Source organism: Pundamilia nyererei, unplaced genomic scaffold (assembly GCF_000239375.1).
Source record: "Pundamilia nyererei isolate P.nyererei 1_Seehausen unplaced genomic scaffold, PunNye1.0 scaffold00134, whole genome shotgun sequence".
Classification (NCBI taxonomy): Eukaryota; Metazoa; Chordata; class Actinopteri; order Cichliformes; family Cichlidae; genus Pundamilia; species Pundamilia nyererei.
Window position 1 is genome coordinate 990,033 of NW_005187535.1, and position 15,618 is coordinate 1,005,650.

The window sequence follows — 15,618 nt, forward strand, 5'->3', positions numbered from 1 at the left end:
CATGTTTACTGACCCTGTCGGTTTACCCTTTTAATGAACAAGTAGGCATTTGGGGATAAAAGGAGAGCAGGCGAAGACGACAGCATGAGAAAGGCTCTCAGGTTAAGAGATAGCCAGCTTTAACGTAATACACACAACTGTTTCACACAGTGGGAAAGTCATTTGGCGTATCTGTTTTGTTTTCTGTAGTATATCATTGGCGTTTGAAAAAGAGACTGAGTATTCCAAAGCAGCAACGAGTTGGCGAGTTTGGCAGTTGTTGTCATTTTGTTGCCAAGACCGCTCTCCATGTAAACAGCCTGCTTTCTTTCTCTTTGAGATTTTTCACCCTCCAGAACCTGTGCGCGCCACGCTGCTCATTAAAATAACAGAAAAAAAAATATTTAGTGAGCTGTGCCCTCTCTTGCCAAAGAAAAAGAGCTTTTGGTCCCCGGCTATTATTTTCTCATATTAGTAAATAGTGAGTATCCTTGCTGCTGAGGCCACACCGCTCTTACCTTTCCGTTTTTGTGGGAAATCTTTCAGTTTGCTGTGAGCGTGGAAATTTGAAGAAAGAACTTTGTAGTTACCCTGCTCCCATCTTTCCCTCCACACTGGTGCCACATTGGAGGTATGGAGAACAGAGCCCACCAGATATTGCGTCATATTGGTTTAACTGGAGAGGAAGTGGATGAGCCACACAATAATAGGAAATGCCATAACAATTGCCAACCGCTGCAGGACATCGGCGACATCCTCCAGCAGATCATCACAGATGAGAGGATGAGGCCCAGGCCAGGTAATAACAGAGGTACAACGTGAGAATTAGATTTGAGACACTGGATTGGAGGGATTCGGTATCCCTCCGAGTTGAATGGTGGTTCCACTTCTCACTCATCACACACTGAAACTACCAATCCCCAATACTGCTGAATCCTTTTGCACCTCAGAATATCTCCATCTTTATCCCATAGCCCAGACCAACAGGATCCATCATCTCACTATAAATACAAAGTTGAGTTTGTAAGTGACCTGTGATTCATTGACCAACGTGGCAGTAATGCTAAATAATGACTAAATAAACCAGAGAAAAAATGAGAAAGGATTTGATCTGAGTAAGGAGTTCTTGATCTGACTTTTTTTATTTGTTATATGAGTGTATTCACCGTGTATCTGCTGTAATTCACTTATAAGACTGCCGGAACCCCTTCAACACACAGTGCCATTCATGAATCTTTAGAATACTGGACTTCGGCAGCAATCCATTCGTTCTTCCACCATCTGAAACAAGACATTTTAGCTCCTCTCCTTTTATTGGCTTCCAAAGACTTAGCATTTTCTAGCAAAAAAATAAAAACCAGAAATACTCTGGTTTTGTCTTCTGGGTGCTTGTTTTACTGTAAATTTACTGAAAAATGATCAGTATTGTTACTGTTTCTGTCACACGGCTGCAATTAGTCATAGCAAAAACTTTGCATCGGGCAGGTGACCGTGCAAAGTATGTCTGCGTTATCACCTCTGATGGTTTATCAACAGAAGACTCCAGGGTCAAAGTTCATTTGTGGAAAATGGCTTTATCTGTTAGATAAGAGCATTTTTTTATGACTGATAATAACAAAGAATTGTTTTTTAATGCAGACTCTTTTGTCTTTCTGCTACATTCTATGATTTTCCATGAAAGGAAACATGCTTTAAACTGCCACAGAATGAAGCCTGCACTCTTCAGCGTCCTGTGAGATCAAAGAAAATACAGGTAAGATGCATATGTAGCTTTCTTTCTATATTTATCAACCAGTAAAGACACATTGCATGCTAATACAAGACTTCTGCTCTCATCAAATTCATTATTGTGGTTAATTTTAGGCTTAAAGTTGACTTTTTATTACATTTGAATGGCTCTTAGTCAGTCAGTGTGTAAGGATAAGGGATTTAAACAAGACTGCAAATAAATTGTATCCCTTTTGAAGATTTAATTTGCTATTCATATCTTAGGTAGTGACTCACATGACATGACAGATGACACGTCTGTGGCAGAGAGCGAGAGAGATTGGAGACACATAAGCAGGATGTACACTAGTTTGTCTACATTTTCTCCCGTCCTCATGAAACTTGTCATTAATGCATCTCTCTTTCTCCCTCTCCTGCTCTTGTGCTCAGTGTGTCATACTCTATCCCCAACAGTTTGCCATGGTATTTTTCCAAAACTCATTCTCTGCTGGCTTTCTTGATGATTTTTGATGATGCTCTCCTCCAAATGCTCAGATGGTGAAAAGGCTAGAAGTGCTACTGCAGGAGGAGCGTCATAACAACAGACGCTTTTAACTGAGAAATACATGGGAGCAACAGGATCATCAAATCTGGGTGATTGACATTAGGAATGTGTGCCAGCGGTTGAGATGATGCAATGTTTAAATAGGTCTAATTGTTTATATGGAAAAAGAAAGACTGACTCAGTGACTTTAGACTCACAATAATACTCCTGCTTTTCTTATCCTGCATTTATTCCAAACTCATTTTGAATTTGCAGTAAGTGAACAAATCTATATTTAACTAGGCAGGAAAGATTCGTAATTTAATATCAGTCGGCAACTTTTTCCTTGTTGAAAAAAAAAACACCCCCAAAAAGTACAAACTGCACCGTACTCCTTGGTATTACCTCAGTTAGCTTGGAAACAGGAAGCTTAAGGGTGGCAGCAAGAAGTATTCAGAGTTTCCAAGGTAAGTAGTTGTCTCACCTGCTTATTTTCAAACTAAGAGCCCAGATTCACAAAATCGGACATGAGGGGAAAATGAGGGCTGGAAAAGATGACATAAAGAAAGGCGCGCGCGCGTGTGTGTAACAAAAATAGTTTGGTAGAATTTGGAAACCAGCATAGAAGTGATCATATGCTTTCCAATCAGCTCATCTTAAGATAAGAAAATACTTTATTTATGTCGACATAGCAAGGTAATTAATTAAGAAAATGTCTTTTATTTTCTCAAAAACACAGGATACTTCTTTTTACTATAGTTTTCCTGAGAGGTGCTAAGCTCACAACCTTCTGTATGACCAAGTCAGTATAAACTGCACTAAGTTGTTTGAGATTTTGGAAAATACTGGCTTTTTGTTAAATACAAATAACGATGCACTCTTATGCCTCACCAGTAAATTTTAGGGATACACCTTTCAATGCGGTAAAACAATACTAACAATAATGACGTTTAAGTGTTGCGATGAATAACTGTCCTTTTGGACCTTGTTAATCAAATGAACCAGCATGAATTCTTCTGTTAATCTTCTGTTATTTATCTGTTATTTTATGCTCTTTTTTACAGAGGTAGTTTAAATGAATGTGAACAACACAAACTAAAAGTGAAACTTATAAAATATGAGAGGAAAATAGCGGGGCTGAGTTCAGAACTAGCAGCAGGATTGTTGGAACAAAAAAGATCTTTTGGGGGCCGTCAAAAAAAAGTGCACTTTGAAATGTGCTGTTAAATATTCATACTCCAGCTAGGATGCTTGCCTGTGTGCAGCTGTGGCTGTTAATGATATCCAACCAATTATATTGTATGAATTCTTAATCTTATTTCTTTGGATCATATTATTAATATGTGCCAGAATCCACAACTACACACAGCAAATTATGTAAAGTATCATCAGGGAGCATCACAGAGGGCGATAAATGAGCAGTGCAGGCACAGAGAAAAACTGGGGGTTTGGGATACTCTGGTCTTTACTGTTTGTGATCTACTGGCTTTGGAGAAGCTCACACACACACATACATGGAAACACTTCGGGTCGGCTACATTAGAAATGTGTTAAATATCGCGTTTCTGGATTACATGTGATGTAGTTGTCAGTGTGGCACATCGGTCTGCTAATTGCTATCTACTTATACTTTAATTATGCAATACTGAACATCTTAAAAATACTGTTGTATGAGACCAGTGTAGTACTAGTGCTCTACAGTAATACGGTTCACTGGTGTGCCTTATAAAGTGATCACAGCGTTGGTGTACTGCGGTGCGTTTCTCTAATTCCTGCAGAGGTTAAGCTGGATGTGAAGATACGAAGGCTGTCATAGCACTTGTTAGACACTATGAATGGGAGATGCTACCTGAAACTGCCTTGTAATTGCCGTCTGATTTGCATAACTGTGCACATTAACAACCTCTCAAATGAGCTTTAATTTTTTTCACTGAGTGTTTTGATGCTCCTTAAGAGTTGGTGTTAATTAATTAACAGCATGTGGGTGAAGATGAGTGTGTGTGTGTGTGTCTCTTGCATTTTCTTTTCCTTGGACTTGATAAGGAAAGATGCCATTGCTACCATAGCAACAGACACTAAGGTCTTTACCTTACAATACTAAGTGCCTTGAGGCAACTATTGTTGTGATTTGGCACTATATAAATCAAACTGAATTGAAACTATGCTTGCTCATAGGCGATTGATCGTTGGGGTCATCAGTTTAAAACTGTAGGGTCTTTGTACAAAGTAAAGACTGCTGAGAACTGGTGTTGCATTAATGGAATTAAATTGAACCATTAAAGTGTTCTGCTGATGCAGCGTTGCTGGTTTGTGCTGGTTAATTTTTATTTCTGCAACATTTAAATGCATTGCTTCACTATCATTACCACCTTAAAGCCATGCGGCTTAGAGGAGACTGACTAGTCAAATCAGAATATTAAGATTAATCTTAAAAAGTTTGAATGTCTTTGGGGTTGACTGTACTGTTCATGCTGTTTTCTAAATCTACACAGCGGAGGTTGAAATTCTGATGGCAGTATCACACAAGCAGGATAGGGAGTGATTCTCCCATTTTTTTTTGTCAGCTCCTTTTGACCTTTTGTATCTACCTTCTATTTGCCACTGATTAAAAGATGCTCCACATTTTGAACATATTAAGATCTTATCAGTTCAAGTAGTTTTTAAATTCAGTACAAACTATTCAAAAATGTGTCAGAAAATGAAAAAAATGAAGTATATGTGAAGAGTGGAGATGCTTGACATGCTGCATGTCTTGAACTTGATTGATTTATTTCGAATCTATTGTGGCCATCACAGTTTATATTCTGCTCTATAGCCCTGAGTATCCAAGGTGTCCAACAAGAAGACCCTCCAAATGCTCAGATAATGTGACTGGACAATATGCTGTTAGCAGAGGGGGTTGAGAGATTTATCATGCGGAACTGGAAAAATATGAACAGGTGTGTTGTTAAGAGACTTTAGGGTGAACAGACAAGGGTGTCGACTACATCACTGAGGTGTGTTAGAATTCTTGTCTTTGGCCCTCTTGGTCACATTCACGCCTGAACTCTTTGCCTTCATCCCAATCAGGCTTGCAATGAATTCACCAGCCATGTGATCAACTTGCTGAGGGAGCAGTCCCGAACGCGACCCATCTCATCCAAAGAGATTGAGCGAATGGTTTCAATCATCCACCGTAAGTTCAGGGCTATCCAGACGCAGTTAAAGCAGAGCACGTGTGAAGCTGTCATGATCCTACGTTCCAGGTTCCTGGATGCAAGGTTGGTTTCCAAATTTATTTCCTTGCCTCATCTTTAAGTTTAGTCTTCAAGTGTCTGCCGGCATTTTTTTAATTAAATAGTGTTTTATATATGTATTGCCATCAGATGGAAACGCAGGAATTTCAGCAAACAGGCAACAGAGATTTTGAATGAATGTTTTTATTCCCATCTGGCCAACCCTTACCCTAATGAGGAAGTCAATCAGAATCAGAATCAGAATCAGAAAGGGTTTATTGCCAGATGTTGAGCAGGTTTACAACATTAGGAAATTGCTGCGGTGCTTCAGTGCAATATACTGTCATAAAAATATAAAATAAGAATAAGAATTAAAGTGCTAAGTGGATAGATATATACATGATAGGAGGAGCTGGCCAAGAAGTGCAGCATCACTGTTGCTCAGGTTAAAAAAGACCAGATATAGCACTTGGTTTAATCTAAAGAAGCCAGCTGACTTGCTCCCTTTTCTTATCTTAATTCTTTCAGATAGCCAACTGGCTTGGAAACAAGAGGATTCGGTATAAGAAGAATATTGCAAAGTTCCAGGAGGACGCTAGCCTTTATGCTATGAAGACAGCGACAAGTGTGTCTTCGCTTTCCAGCCAAGCCAACTCTCCAGCTACACCAAACTCAGGTATACACCCTCAAGCTTGCCTTTCTCTAAATGAAAATGTGGAAACCCTCAGAAGATGGCCAGATGAGAAAAATAAAAATATTTATCACACTTTCAAAGAAGAGCCACCAGGTGTCTGTTTTTTTTTTTTTTTTTGATTATGGAAATGTGTGTGCATTTTCTTCAAGTGTCCCCCGATGTGCCAACAGGAGGATACCCAGCAATATGTACCCCGCCTGATGGGAGGCTTTGAGGAGTCACTGGAGGTGCTGTTCTTCATCCTCTCTGTCTCCATGTGAGTAGTTAGTCTAACACATTGCTGTTCTAGCCTCATCTACTAGATGTAGAGTATGAAACAAGGTCAAAGAACAACCACTTGCTTTCTGCAGAGACTTCTATTTGTGTCCCAGGTGCTATAGCCACATTTTACCCATACTGCACTGCGAGTTTGAACCCATTTTAGGGGGTGCTCAAGAAGCCCCAGATTTCACTTTAACATGCCTGAAAATAACTGCAGTAGCCTAAAATGAACAATAATCATGTATTTTAATTTTGTTTGTCATTTTATTTTAATGTTATATTCTAGAGTCTTTTGGAGACGGTACAGGTTAGAACAAAAACAGGTTTAAATGTCTTGTGATCGTAACATACTGATTTTATGTGGCACACACACACATAAGCACTGGATTCTTCAATAGTGAAGCTTGTCATGAATAAATAAGACTTGTGCTGCTCACATAGACTCTGGAAAAATCAGGGTGGCAATCAGTCTGATTTTTCCAGTGTAAATAATGCCACATAACTGAATGTCATTCGTTGTTATTAATCTTAGACAATGCCATCCAACTAATTAGGCTGATTTTGAAAGAAACATTGTGACAAATACAGTTAAATTGACTTCTCCAGAGTTATAGAGGGCTGAAGACTTTGGCCAGAAGCATTATTCACTTCCTTAACAAGTATTTTGTGACATAAAAGTCAAGTAATTTATTAACTATTCTTCTTTTATTAATGCATAACCTGGGAGCTGAGCCCCCCCAAAAGGTTTGATGTTAAAATCGTTCTTGCCGTGTCAGCTCCTGAATATTAACATTAGATTACAGATCAAGACTAAAAAGTCGTCATCATTGTAAAAATCGTAGCTCAAACTGAAATATCATTTTGTTACAAATGAATTCCGTATTTACTTTGTATAAAAATGGCTGTAATTTCCAAACAGTCAATGCAGTATATTTGTGAAACCCTGCAAAAAAAGCTGAAGTCTGCACTTCTCTGGCATCTTGTGTGTCATCGACCAAAAACGTACTTATAAATTTCACTAAAAGTGAAGCGTCAGCTGTAAACTAATAGTGGTTAAAGTCATGGCTATGGCTTTTTGTTGTATCAGAATCAGATTTATTGACCGAACATTTAAACACACATAAGCAGGATTTTTAGATCATCTGTTTGAATGAATGATAGGCTTACGTCACTTATTTCGCAGAGTGGCGTCTGCTGTCTGTCCCTTTGTTGTTTACAAGAATCTTTACTCCTTCTACAGTATCGATTAGAATTTCATCATAGGTATTTTAGCTTGATGGGGAGCGATCAGTGATGTGTGTGATGGACTGTGAACCTGACCGGGTACTACGTACTACTACTATCCCTTCCCCACTAGGCCAGCGTCAAGTGGCGTCACAAGCGAACACGGACAGATCTTCCCCCAAACTTTTCTTTTATTTGGATTTGTGGTGCTTTTGTACACCTCTTTCTGGGATTCTCTTTTAACCTCTCACATTTTAATTGTGCTGACACTACTATCTTTTTAATCATAAAAATGAAAATAACTTAAAAAAAGGACTAGAGCCTGCATGTGGTGTTAAACCAGATGTGGACCTTTCATCTTAACGCTGTAGCCTATTAATAAAGCAAAAGATGCATGCTGTTCTTTTTAGGTTTTGAAGCTATGATTGTATCTTTCTTTCTTTTTATAAAAGCACATAACAAGACAAACATCCCTTAACAAATAAAGCCGTTGTCATTCAACAAGTTTCTGTGGAGTCGCTTTGGACACAAACTTAGTATAATATGATTTCAATAAATTCAAATTCTCTCATCTTTAAACAGGTAATTATTTTTACTTAACCATTATGAGGAAAGGGGGGTTGTGGTCTCATTCTAGACCACAACCCCTGTGGTTGTGGTCTAGAATGTGTGCAATTCTGTGCGCAATCCACTCTCCACACCACTAGAGGGCATTCACATGTCACTGCATCTAAATTGGCATCTGGGGACTTTGTAACCAGGTCATGTATACTCACAAAATTTTATTGTCTCTTGGCGTCTCTTTTCTTTATTTATTCAGACTTTAAAAAAAGTCACTGTGGTGAATGTCAGCAAATCAAATTCTTATTATTTATTCTTGGAGATTCTTTGTATATAGATTTTGGACTAGTGATCTTGTCCAAAACGTGATCTTTGTTTATCCTGATCCAGTAAAATAACCATGGTAATATGTTTTACAATCATGAAATATATCTCTTATACACTACCAGTCAAAAGTTTGGACACACCTTCTCATTTGACGTTTTTTTATTTTTTTATTTTTACTACTTTGTACAATGTAGATACTGAAGACTTCAAATATATGAAGCAAGATATATGGAATTATGTAGCAAAGAAAAAACTGATAAATAACTCAAAACTTGTGTTTTATATTTTAGATTCTTCAAAATAGCAGATGAGCACAATCAGTTGTGCTGTGCAGAAGTCAGGTTGGTGCACAGCTGACAGCCCTGTTTGACAGCTGTTATAATTCATATTATGGCAAGAACCAATCTAAGTAAAGACAAATGACAGTCCATCATTACTTTAAGAACTAAAGGTCAGTCAGTCTGGAAAATTGCTAAAACTTTGAGTGTGTCCCAAAGCGCAGTCGCAAAATCCATCAAGCGCTACGACAAAACTGGCTCACGTGAGCACCGCCCCAGGAAAGATCAAGAATCACCACCGCTGCTGTGGATAATTCATCTGAGTAACCAGTTTCAGAAATTGCAGCAACTCAGATTAGAGCCCAGATCAATGCCACTCAGAGTTCCAGTAGCACACACATCTCTGCATCAGCTGTTCAGAGGAGACTGCGTGAATCAGGCCTTTATGGTCTAATAGCCGCTAAGAAAACACTACTAAGGAAAAGCAACAAGCAGAAGAGAATTGTTTGGGCCAAGAAACACATAGACGAGTAGAAATCTGTGTTTTGGTCTGATGAGCCCTAGTTTGAGATCTTCGGTTCCACCTGCCGTGTCTTTGTGCGACACAGAAAAGGAAGGTGAACAGATGGTCTCTACATGCATGGTTCCCACCATAAAGAATGGAGGAGGTGTGATGGTGTGCGGGTGCTTTGCTGGTGACACTGTTGGGGATTTATTCAAAATTGAAGACAGATTGAACCAGCATGGCTACCAAAGCATCCTACAGCAACATGCCATCCCATCAGGTTTGCATTCAGTTGGACCGTCATGTATTATTCAACAGGACAACCTCCAGGCTGTGTAAGGGCTATTTGACCAAGAGGGAGAGTGATGGTCTGGCCTCCACAGTAACCTGACCTAAACCCGATCAGGATGGTTTGGGATGAGATGGACCGCAGAGTGAAGGCAGAAGGGCCAACAAATGCTCAGCATCTCTGGGAACTCCTAGAGGACTGTTGGAAAACCATGTCAGGTGACTACCTCATGAAGCTCATCGAGGGAATGGCAAGGGTGTGCAAAGCAGTAATCAAAGCAAAGTGTGGCTGTTTTTAAGAATCCAAAAATATAAAATATGCTTAAGTTATTTCACACGTTTTTGTTCACTACATTCTTCCATATGTGTTCATTCGTAGTTTTGATGCCTTCAGTGAGGATCTACAATGTAAATAGTCATAAAAATAAAGAAAAACCATTAAATGAGAAAGTGTGTCCAAACTTTTGACCGGTAGTGTGTTTGTCTGACAAGGATTTCAGCTGAACACACACAGGTTAGTATAAAAAGAAGTTGTGACTTCTTTGTGCCAAACTAAAGCATACGGATTGATTAACTGCAGAACTGAATTCACTGAAAAAGTGAATCAGACGTTCCCATATAACTGCAATCACATCATCCAGATCAGAACTGTATACTGATCCCGGTTTTAATGTTTTGGCTAATTTAATGTTCATTTCAAAACAGGAGAATGTTGTGAAAATCTCTTCTTCCAGGATTAGAAAATCAGTCCTCAAAAGACATTTGAGTAAGAGGACAAACTGATTACGTTAGAGAGTGAGAGCTGCCAGGGTGGACTGTTTCTGTGAAATATCTGATAATGAAGTGAGTGCTACACAGTGTAATCAATAATTTGTATGCTAAATGACCATGCTGATACCGTGGAATGTTAGTTTTTTAGTATTCAAGTAATTTAAAACAGTTTTTATTATTCTTTAGTTACAGTAATTTGTTGATCTGTAAATATGTCACTCATTATTTGCTACATGGCATTTTATATTTTATCCAATAAAAACCACCAGCTTATTATTCCAACAGTAGTTCTATTAGAGTTACATATTAAAATGTTGATATGAGCTTATCTAATACGACAAACAATATTGTTCTTATGAGTGATATCTGGTGACATTCCATATAAATGACTGTCATTATCTGCACACAGTACAAAAACAAGGGCAGCTCTGTTTTCACAGTCCTGAAAAATCAGTTTCATCAGCCACTATCACCAAGCTCACCAATCAATACAGACACACGGAGGCTTTTCACTGCAGGAATGTTATTTTCTTGGAAAGCAGAATAATCCTCTAAGGCATAGCAGTAAAATCACAGTCCTCCTGTAGTTCGACAGACTTATAAATAATTAATAAAACACTCACTAAATCTAATTCCGGTGCTTTTCCCCATATATCTCCTGCAAGTTCAGTGCTTGTCAACTGTGTGAAATTAGTTGTTTTAGTTGGCGTGGTCTTGGCTCAAAAGATATATCATTCAGGTCACCAGAATCAGAAAATAATTAACTGAAAAAGATTGTAAAAATATAACCGTTTAATAGCTAACTGGCATTTGTAGAGGATATTTGAATAGGGTAAGGGGTTGGTAAGGGGTTAAAGGTTGAAAGTGATAAGAGGCACAGACAGAAAGACAGACAGCGAGGTTGCACAGCAGAGAAAGTTAGTCTGCTCTGTGTTCATCATGGATTTATCACGTGGGGCTCTGATCCTGTTCTCTCTAATATACTCAGGTGAGTCATTTCATTTGATTTAATGAAAGAGGAGAAAGGCATTTGTTGGAAGATGGCAACACAATGTCTGTTTAAGTACTTTAAAGGCCTAACTGAAACAAGATTGAACCCACTGGAATAAAAATACCTGCAAGATTCACTGGGGATTATTCACAGACTGCAGTAGTTCCCATTGGAATAAAAGTACTTTCTAAGCAAAATACTGAAAGGCATTAACTGTTGAAACAAACATGTTGAAATCATCATGGGGTCCTTTTGTCCCTCTGTGCGGGGGTCACTCCCACTAGGTTTATATCTGGGACTCTCCACCATTTGACCTTAGAACTGAAGAAGCTTCTCGGATGAGAGGTGAAACGTCTTCAAGTAACTTAAAGAAGTCCAGACGCTTTTCTTTGCAAGCTCCTTTGACTACGATGACCTGGATGACTGAGAACCTTCACAGACATGTTGAAACAGACTTTTTTCTCCCCAGACTTAAATATAAGGGACAGCTATCTCAAACTCCACGTGTGATTTAGATAAATTAAACACATCTAACAATGTTCTGATGTTATTCAGCAAAGTCTTCATTGAGAAAAATACATCATCTTTTGTACATTGTTGTTTCGTCATCGACTGCCCGTTCAGTCTGAGTATTTGTTCGGGTTGTTTGCTTTGGGCTCGCGTTTGTGTACTCTGTGTTTTACCCAGATGTGTCAAAAGGTTCACAAAGACGTACGTGTATTCTTACACGCAGTATAAGTATTCAAACTCAGTTCCTAGAAAAATGCAAGAACAAAGAATTGAAATAAGCCATTACCTAAATTGAGCAGTAAAATGAACATGACAGAGAATCTGCACTTTATAAATGTACTTTATATTAGTTTGGATGACTTAATAATAATAATAACAACTAATCATTCACACAAAGTGACTATAAATAACCTGGTTTATTTTTTGAATTTTGTAATAAAATCTAGAGCTCTTTGCAATATGCTGACACTACATCAAAAGCTAGTATAGCTACAGGAACAGCAATTTAATTAACACTGAATGTGAACTGTGTTCTGAACTGTGAACATGAACACTGGCCAGGAGTCATTAAACTCTACAGTAACCTCAGTGACCTGTTGCTAATATGACCGTAAAGCAGCACAAACACTGCAACCTACATTTAATGTCCAAGCCAAGTATTTCCTAAATAGAATATAACTGAATTAACAATGAAAGCCCTATTATGTTTATATTCTGAGAAAAAAGACTGCCTGAACTATAAGTCATTGCAGATTCATTACTTAAAATACTTAAAATAATAAATAAAGTGTGTGGCCACAAAGTTTATTTAATTAAAGTATGTATTTACTGTGTGCTGATAGTTGTGTTTCTCTGTGCAGTGGCTGGTCAGGCTCCCGTCATCTCAGTGGAGCCACGAGCTGCTACTGTGCGCAAAGGAGAGTCTGTCAGTTTTAGGTGCAATGTAAAACTGACAGACTCTAACCCACGGCCACTCGAGGTACAGTGGAAAAAGGCCAACAACCAAGCATTACCAGGTCAGGACAGACAACATGTTAAAACAATCACTATTGTACAGCATTTGTAAGGTCTAACTTAAGTCTCCCTGTTTCCCTGTAGACAACATAAAAGTCGGTCCTGATGGGTCTGTGCTCACGGTTACTAGCGCTGTACCTGGAAACCACGGGCAGTACCGCTGTATGGTGTCCTCCGCTGCCGGCCGCAGCACCGCCAGCGTTATGCTGACCGTCAAATGTGAGCTTGTATTCAAAGTCCAGTTTTTCCCAACTGTGCAAAACCAGAAAGCGTGGGTTCCCTGGAAACACATTTTATATACAGATGTTTTCAATGACACATAACCCTGTAAAAATTTACTATAACCTTTGTTAATGAAGGGTAAATTAGTATTTAATGAAACTTTAGGAAAAAATTGATGTTAAAAATAAAATATTTAGGGTTTCACTGAGTAAAAAGACCGGTGCTGGTGGTGAGATCAGACAGCGTTGGGACCCGACGCTGGAAACAGTAGCTATGGTAACCGCTATCTCCACAAATTCTCTCAAAGATACGCCATGATTTTCTTCCCAAATTAGTTTAAGCTCTGCTATTGAATTCTATGTAACATTATATTGAAATGTGGGCTGGTTCTTTTAAAGGAACCAAAGCAGAACTGGCTCTGCACTGGCACCAACATCATATAGGAGCAAACTACGTATTACAGTGCTGTAGGCATACATAACCAACTGTTTGCTGTGGAAAAAAGGCATATTTAGAGTTTTCAGTATGTGTAGTGTATCCCTTTCTTGCTTTTAGACGCACCTAAAGTACGACTAACGCCTTCGGGGCCGCTGAGAGTCAGGAAAGGTGAGGCCGTGTCGGTGGAATGCCGTGCCCAAGGCAGGCCAAATCCCACGCTGTCCTGGAAACGCCAAGGCTCCACCCTGAAGCTGGTTACCGCTGAAGAAAATGATGTCAACACCATCAAGGTGAAATACTAACTTGTGCTCAAGTTTTGGTTAAACTGATTTTCACATTTAGGATAGAAAAATAGTTCAAATGAATGAAAAAGAAAATGATATTCTGTTTTCTCAGTTTCCTGCGATACATCCAGATGACTCGGGAGTTTATATTTGCCTCGCTGAAAACACTGAGGGGATGACTGAGGCCAAAATTGAAATCATTGTCGAGAGGGAGCCCGGGTCGCCGGTAGCTTCAGTGACCACTACTGAAATTACGGCAGTGGAGGGACATACAGTCACAATAGAGTGTCAGGCCAGTGGTAAGATGCCTATAATGCTCATATTTTAGATGACTCATAGTTCTGCTTCTCAGTTTTCATTCTGCCCTTCAAATCTGGTCTTCCCTTTTAGGTTCCCCTCCTCCTCTTATCACCTGGTCCAAGCTACGAGCTCCACTGCCATGGAAACACACAGTTAATGGTGGAGTTCTAACACTAACCAGCGTGGGGCGCCAAGACTCGGGACAATACATCTGTAACGCGACTAACATACATGGCTACAGTGAAGCTTACTCAGATATGGAGGTGGAGAGTGAGTGGACATAAGGATATTTAAACACAGATCCCACACATCCAGAGTCCTCGCCACTGCTCATGGTAAGCAAAATTGTATCTTTCTCCTCTCCACACAGCACCCCCATACACCACCATCCTACCCGATCAGGTGAGGCTCCAACCCGGAGATGCACTGCAGTTGCAATGCCTTGCCCACGGCACTCATCCCATTCAGTTCACATGGAGTCGGGTGGGCCGGCCCAGCCTGTCCCCCACAGCAGAGCTCACAAATGACGGAAAGCTCCTGATAGCCAAAGTTAAACAAAGCGACAGTGGAACATACAAATGTGTGGCCACAAACCACATTGGCTCCACTGAGGCTACAACCAGAGTGATCATAAGAGGTGAGCTGAGTTAAAGTGAGCGGTTTCATGACTACAAATGATCTCTTTCTTTTAGATTCTAATACTATCTTGCTTTTTTTGTTTTGTTTGCAGCTTAAGAAAACCCAGCGTGTCTCGTTGGTAAACATCTATGCAGTGCTTACACCTTGTGCAAGAATGGATCGTAATGCTGACGACGCTCTGGCGTTTAATTGAAAGAAACCAGAGAAAATAATAAATAGATTCATCTACATTGATGTTTGATTAAGCAAATTATGCTGAGATTTAAACATTTGGCATTACTAGGCATGTTGGGTTAATTTTCATATTTTGCAGAAAATTTTTACTCCTACTATTATTGTTGTCTCGTATCAGCTTTCAGGAAGCTTTTACTGGAACTCTGCATCGACTGACAGCTAACAGCATGTATGTGTGGGAGTTTTTAATTCCACTGGAATGCATCTGCACACTGTCCTCCTCCCTTCTTGTCCTCTCCTTAGCTTACACTGTCAAAATGCAACGATACAAGATAGAAACGTTCCTGATCTAATGTACAAAACATTATAAAAGCCTTTGTTAAGAATCAAATCACTGTATACCATATTAAACAAAATTGTCTAATCTGTATTAGAAGAAATATTTTTTTTCTGAAGTGTACTTATATTAGGACTATGCACGTTTTGAGCTATAATAATGCAATCATAAACAGTTAAACCACTCATTTGATATCCAAGAGTCTAAAAATTGCTTGTAAAAATGACCGTGTAGACATTAGGGTGCCTTCTGAAGGGGAAAAACATACAAGACAACCACATGGGAGGAAATATATTTCAGATTCAGATCCACAAATGACAAAAAATACCAAAATGCACAGAAAAAATAGCTGAAA

The 15,618-nt window shown here is 39.1% G+C and overlaps 2 protein-coding genes across 2 annotated transcripts in view; both read left to right on the top strand.

Annotated features, from left to right (window-relative positions):
• Nucleotides 1–6,353, top strand: part of LOC102205737 (pre-B-cell leukemia transcription factor 1-like) — an 8,677-nt gene extending 2,324 nt beyond the window's left edge. Inside the window, exons 2-7 of the mRNA XM_013913479.1 lie at nt 5,135–5,169; nt 5,300–5,490; nt 5,596–5,686; nt 5,852–5,890; nt 5,974–6,121; nt 6,310–6,353. Of these exons, the coding sequence (XP_013768933.1) occupies nt 5,135–5,169; nt 5,300–5,490; nt 5,596–5,686; nt 5,852–5,890; nt 5,974–6,121; nt 6,310–6,353 (548 nt within the window). The remainder of the gene's footprint in view (nt 1–5,134; nt 5,170–5,299; nt 5,491–5,595; nt 5,687–5,851; nt 5,891–5,973; nt 6,122–6,309) is intronic.
• A 23-nt stretch (nt 6,354–6,376) lies between these two features.
• On the top strand, nt 6,377–15,354 carry sid4 (secreted immunoglobulin domain 4; the record flags this gene model as incomplete). Its single annotated transcript, XM_013913480.1, has 8 exons — nt 6,377–6,395; nt 12,716–12,871; nt 12,954–13,088; nt 13,647–13,819; nt 13,926–14,112; nt 14,204–14,383; nt 14,484–14,750; nt 14,844–15,354. Coding segments are annotated over 8 exons (1,122 nt in total), but the record flags the coding sequence as incomplete, so codon positions are not given.
• Between the last annotated feature and the right edge of the window lie 264 nt (nt 15,355–15,618).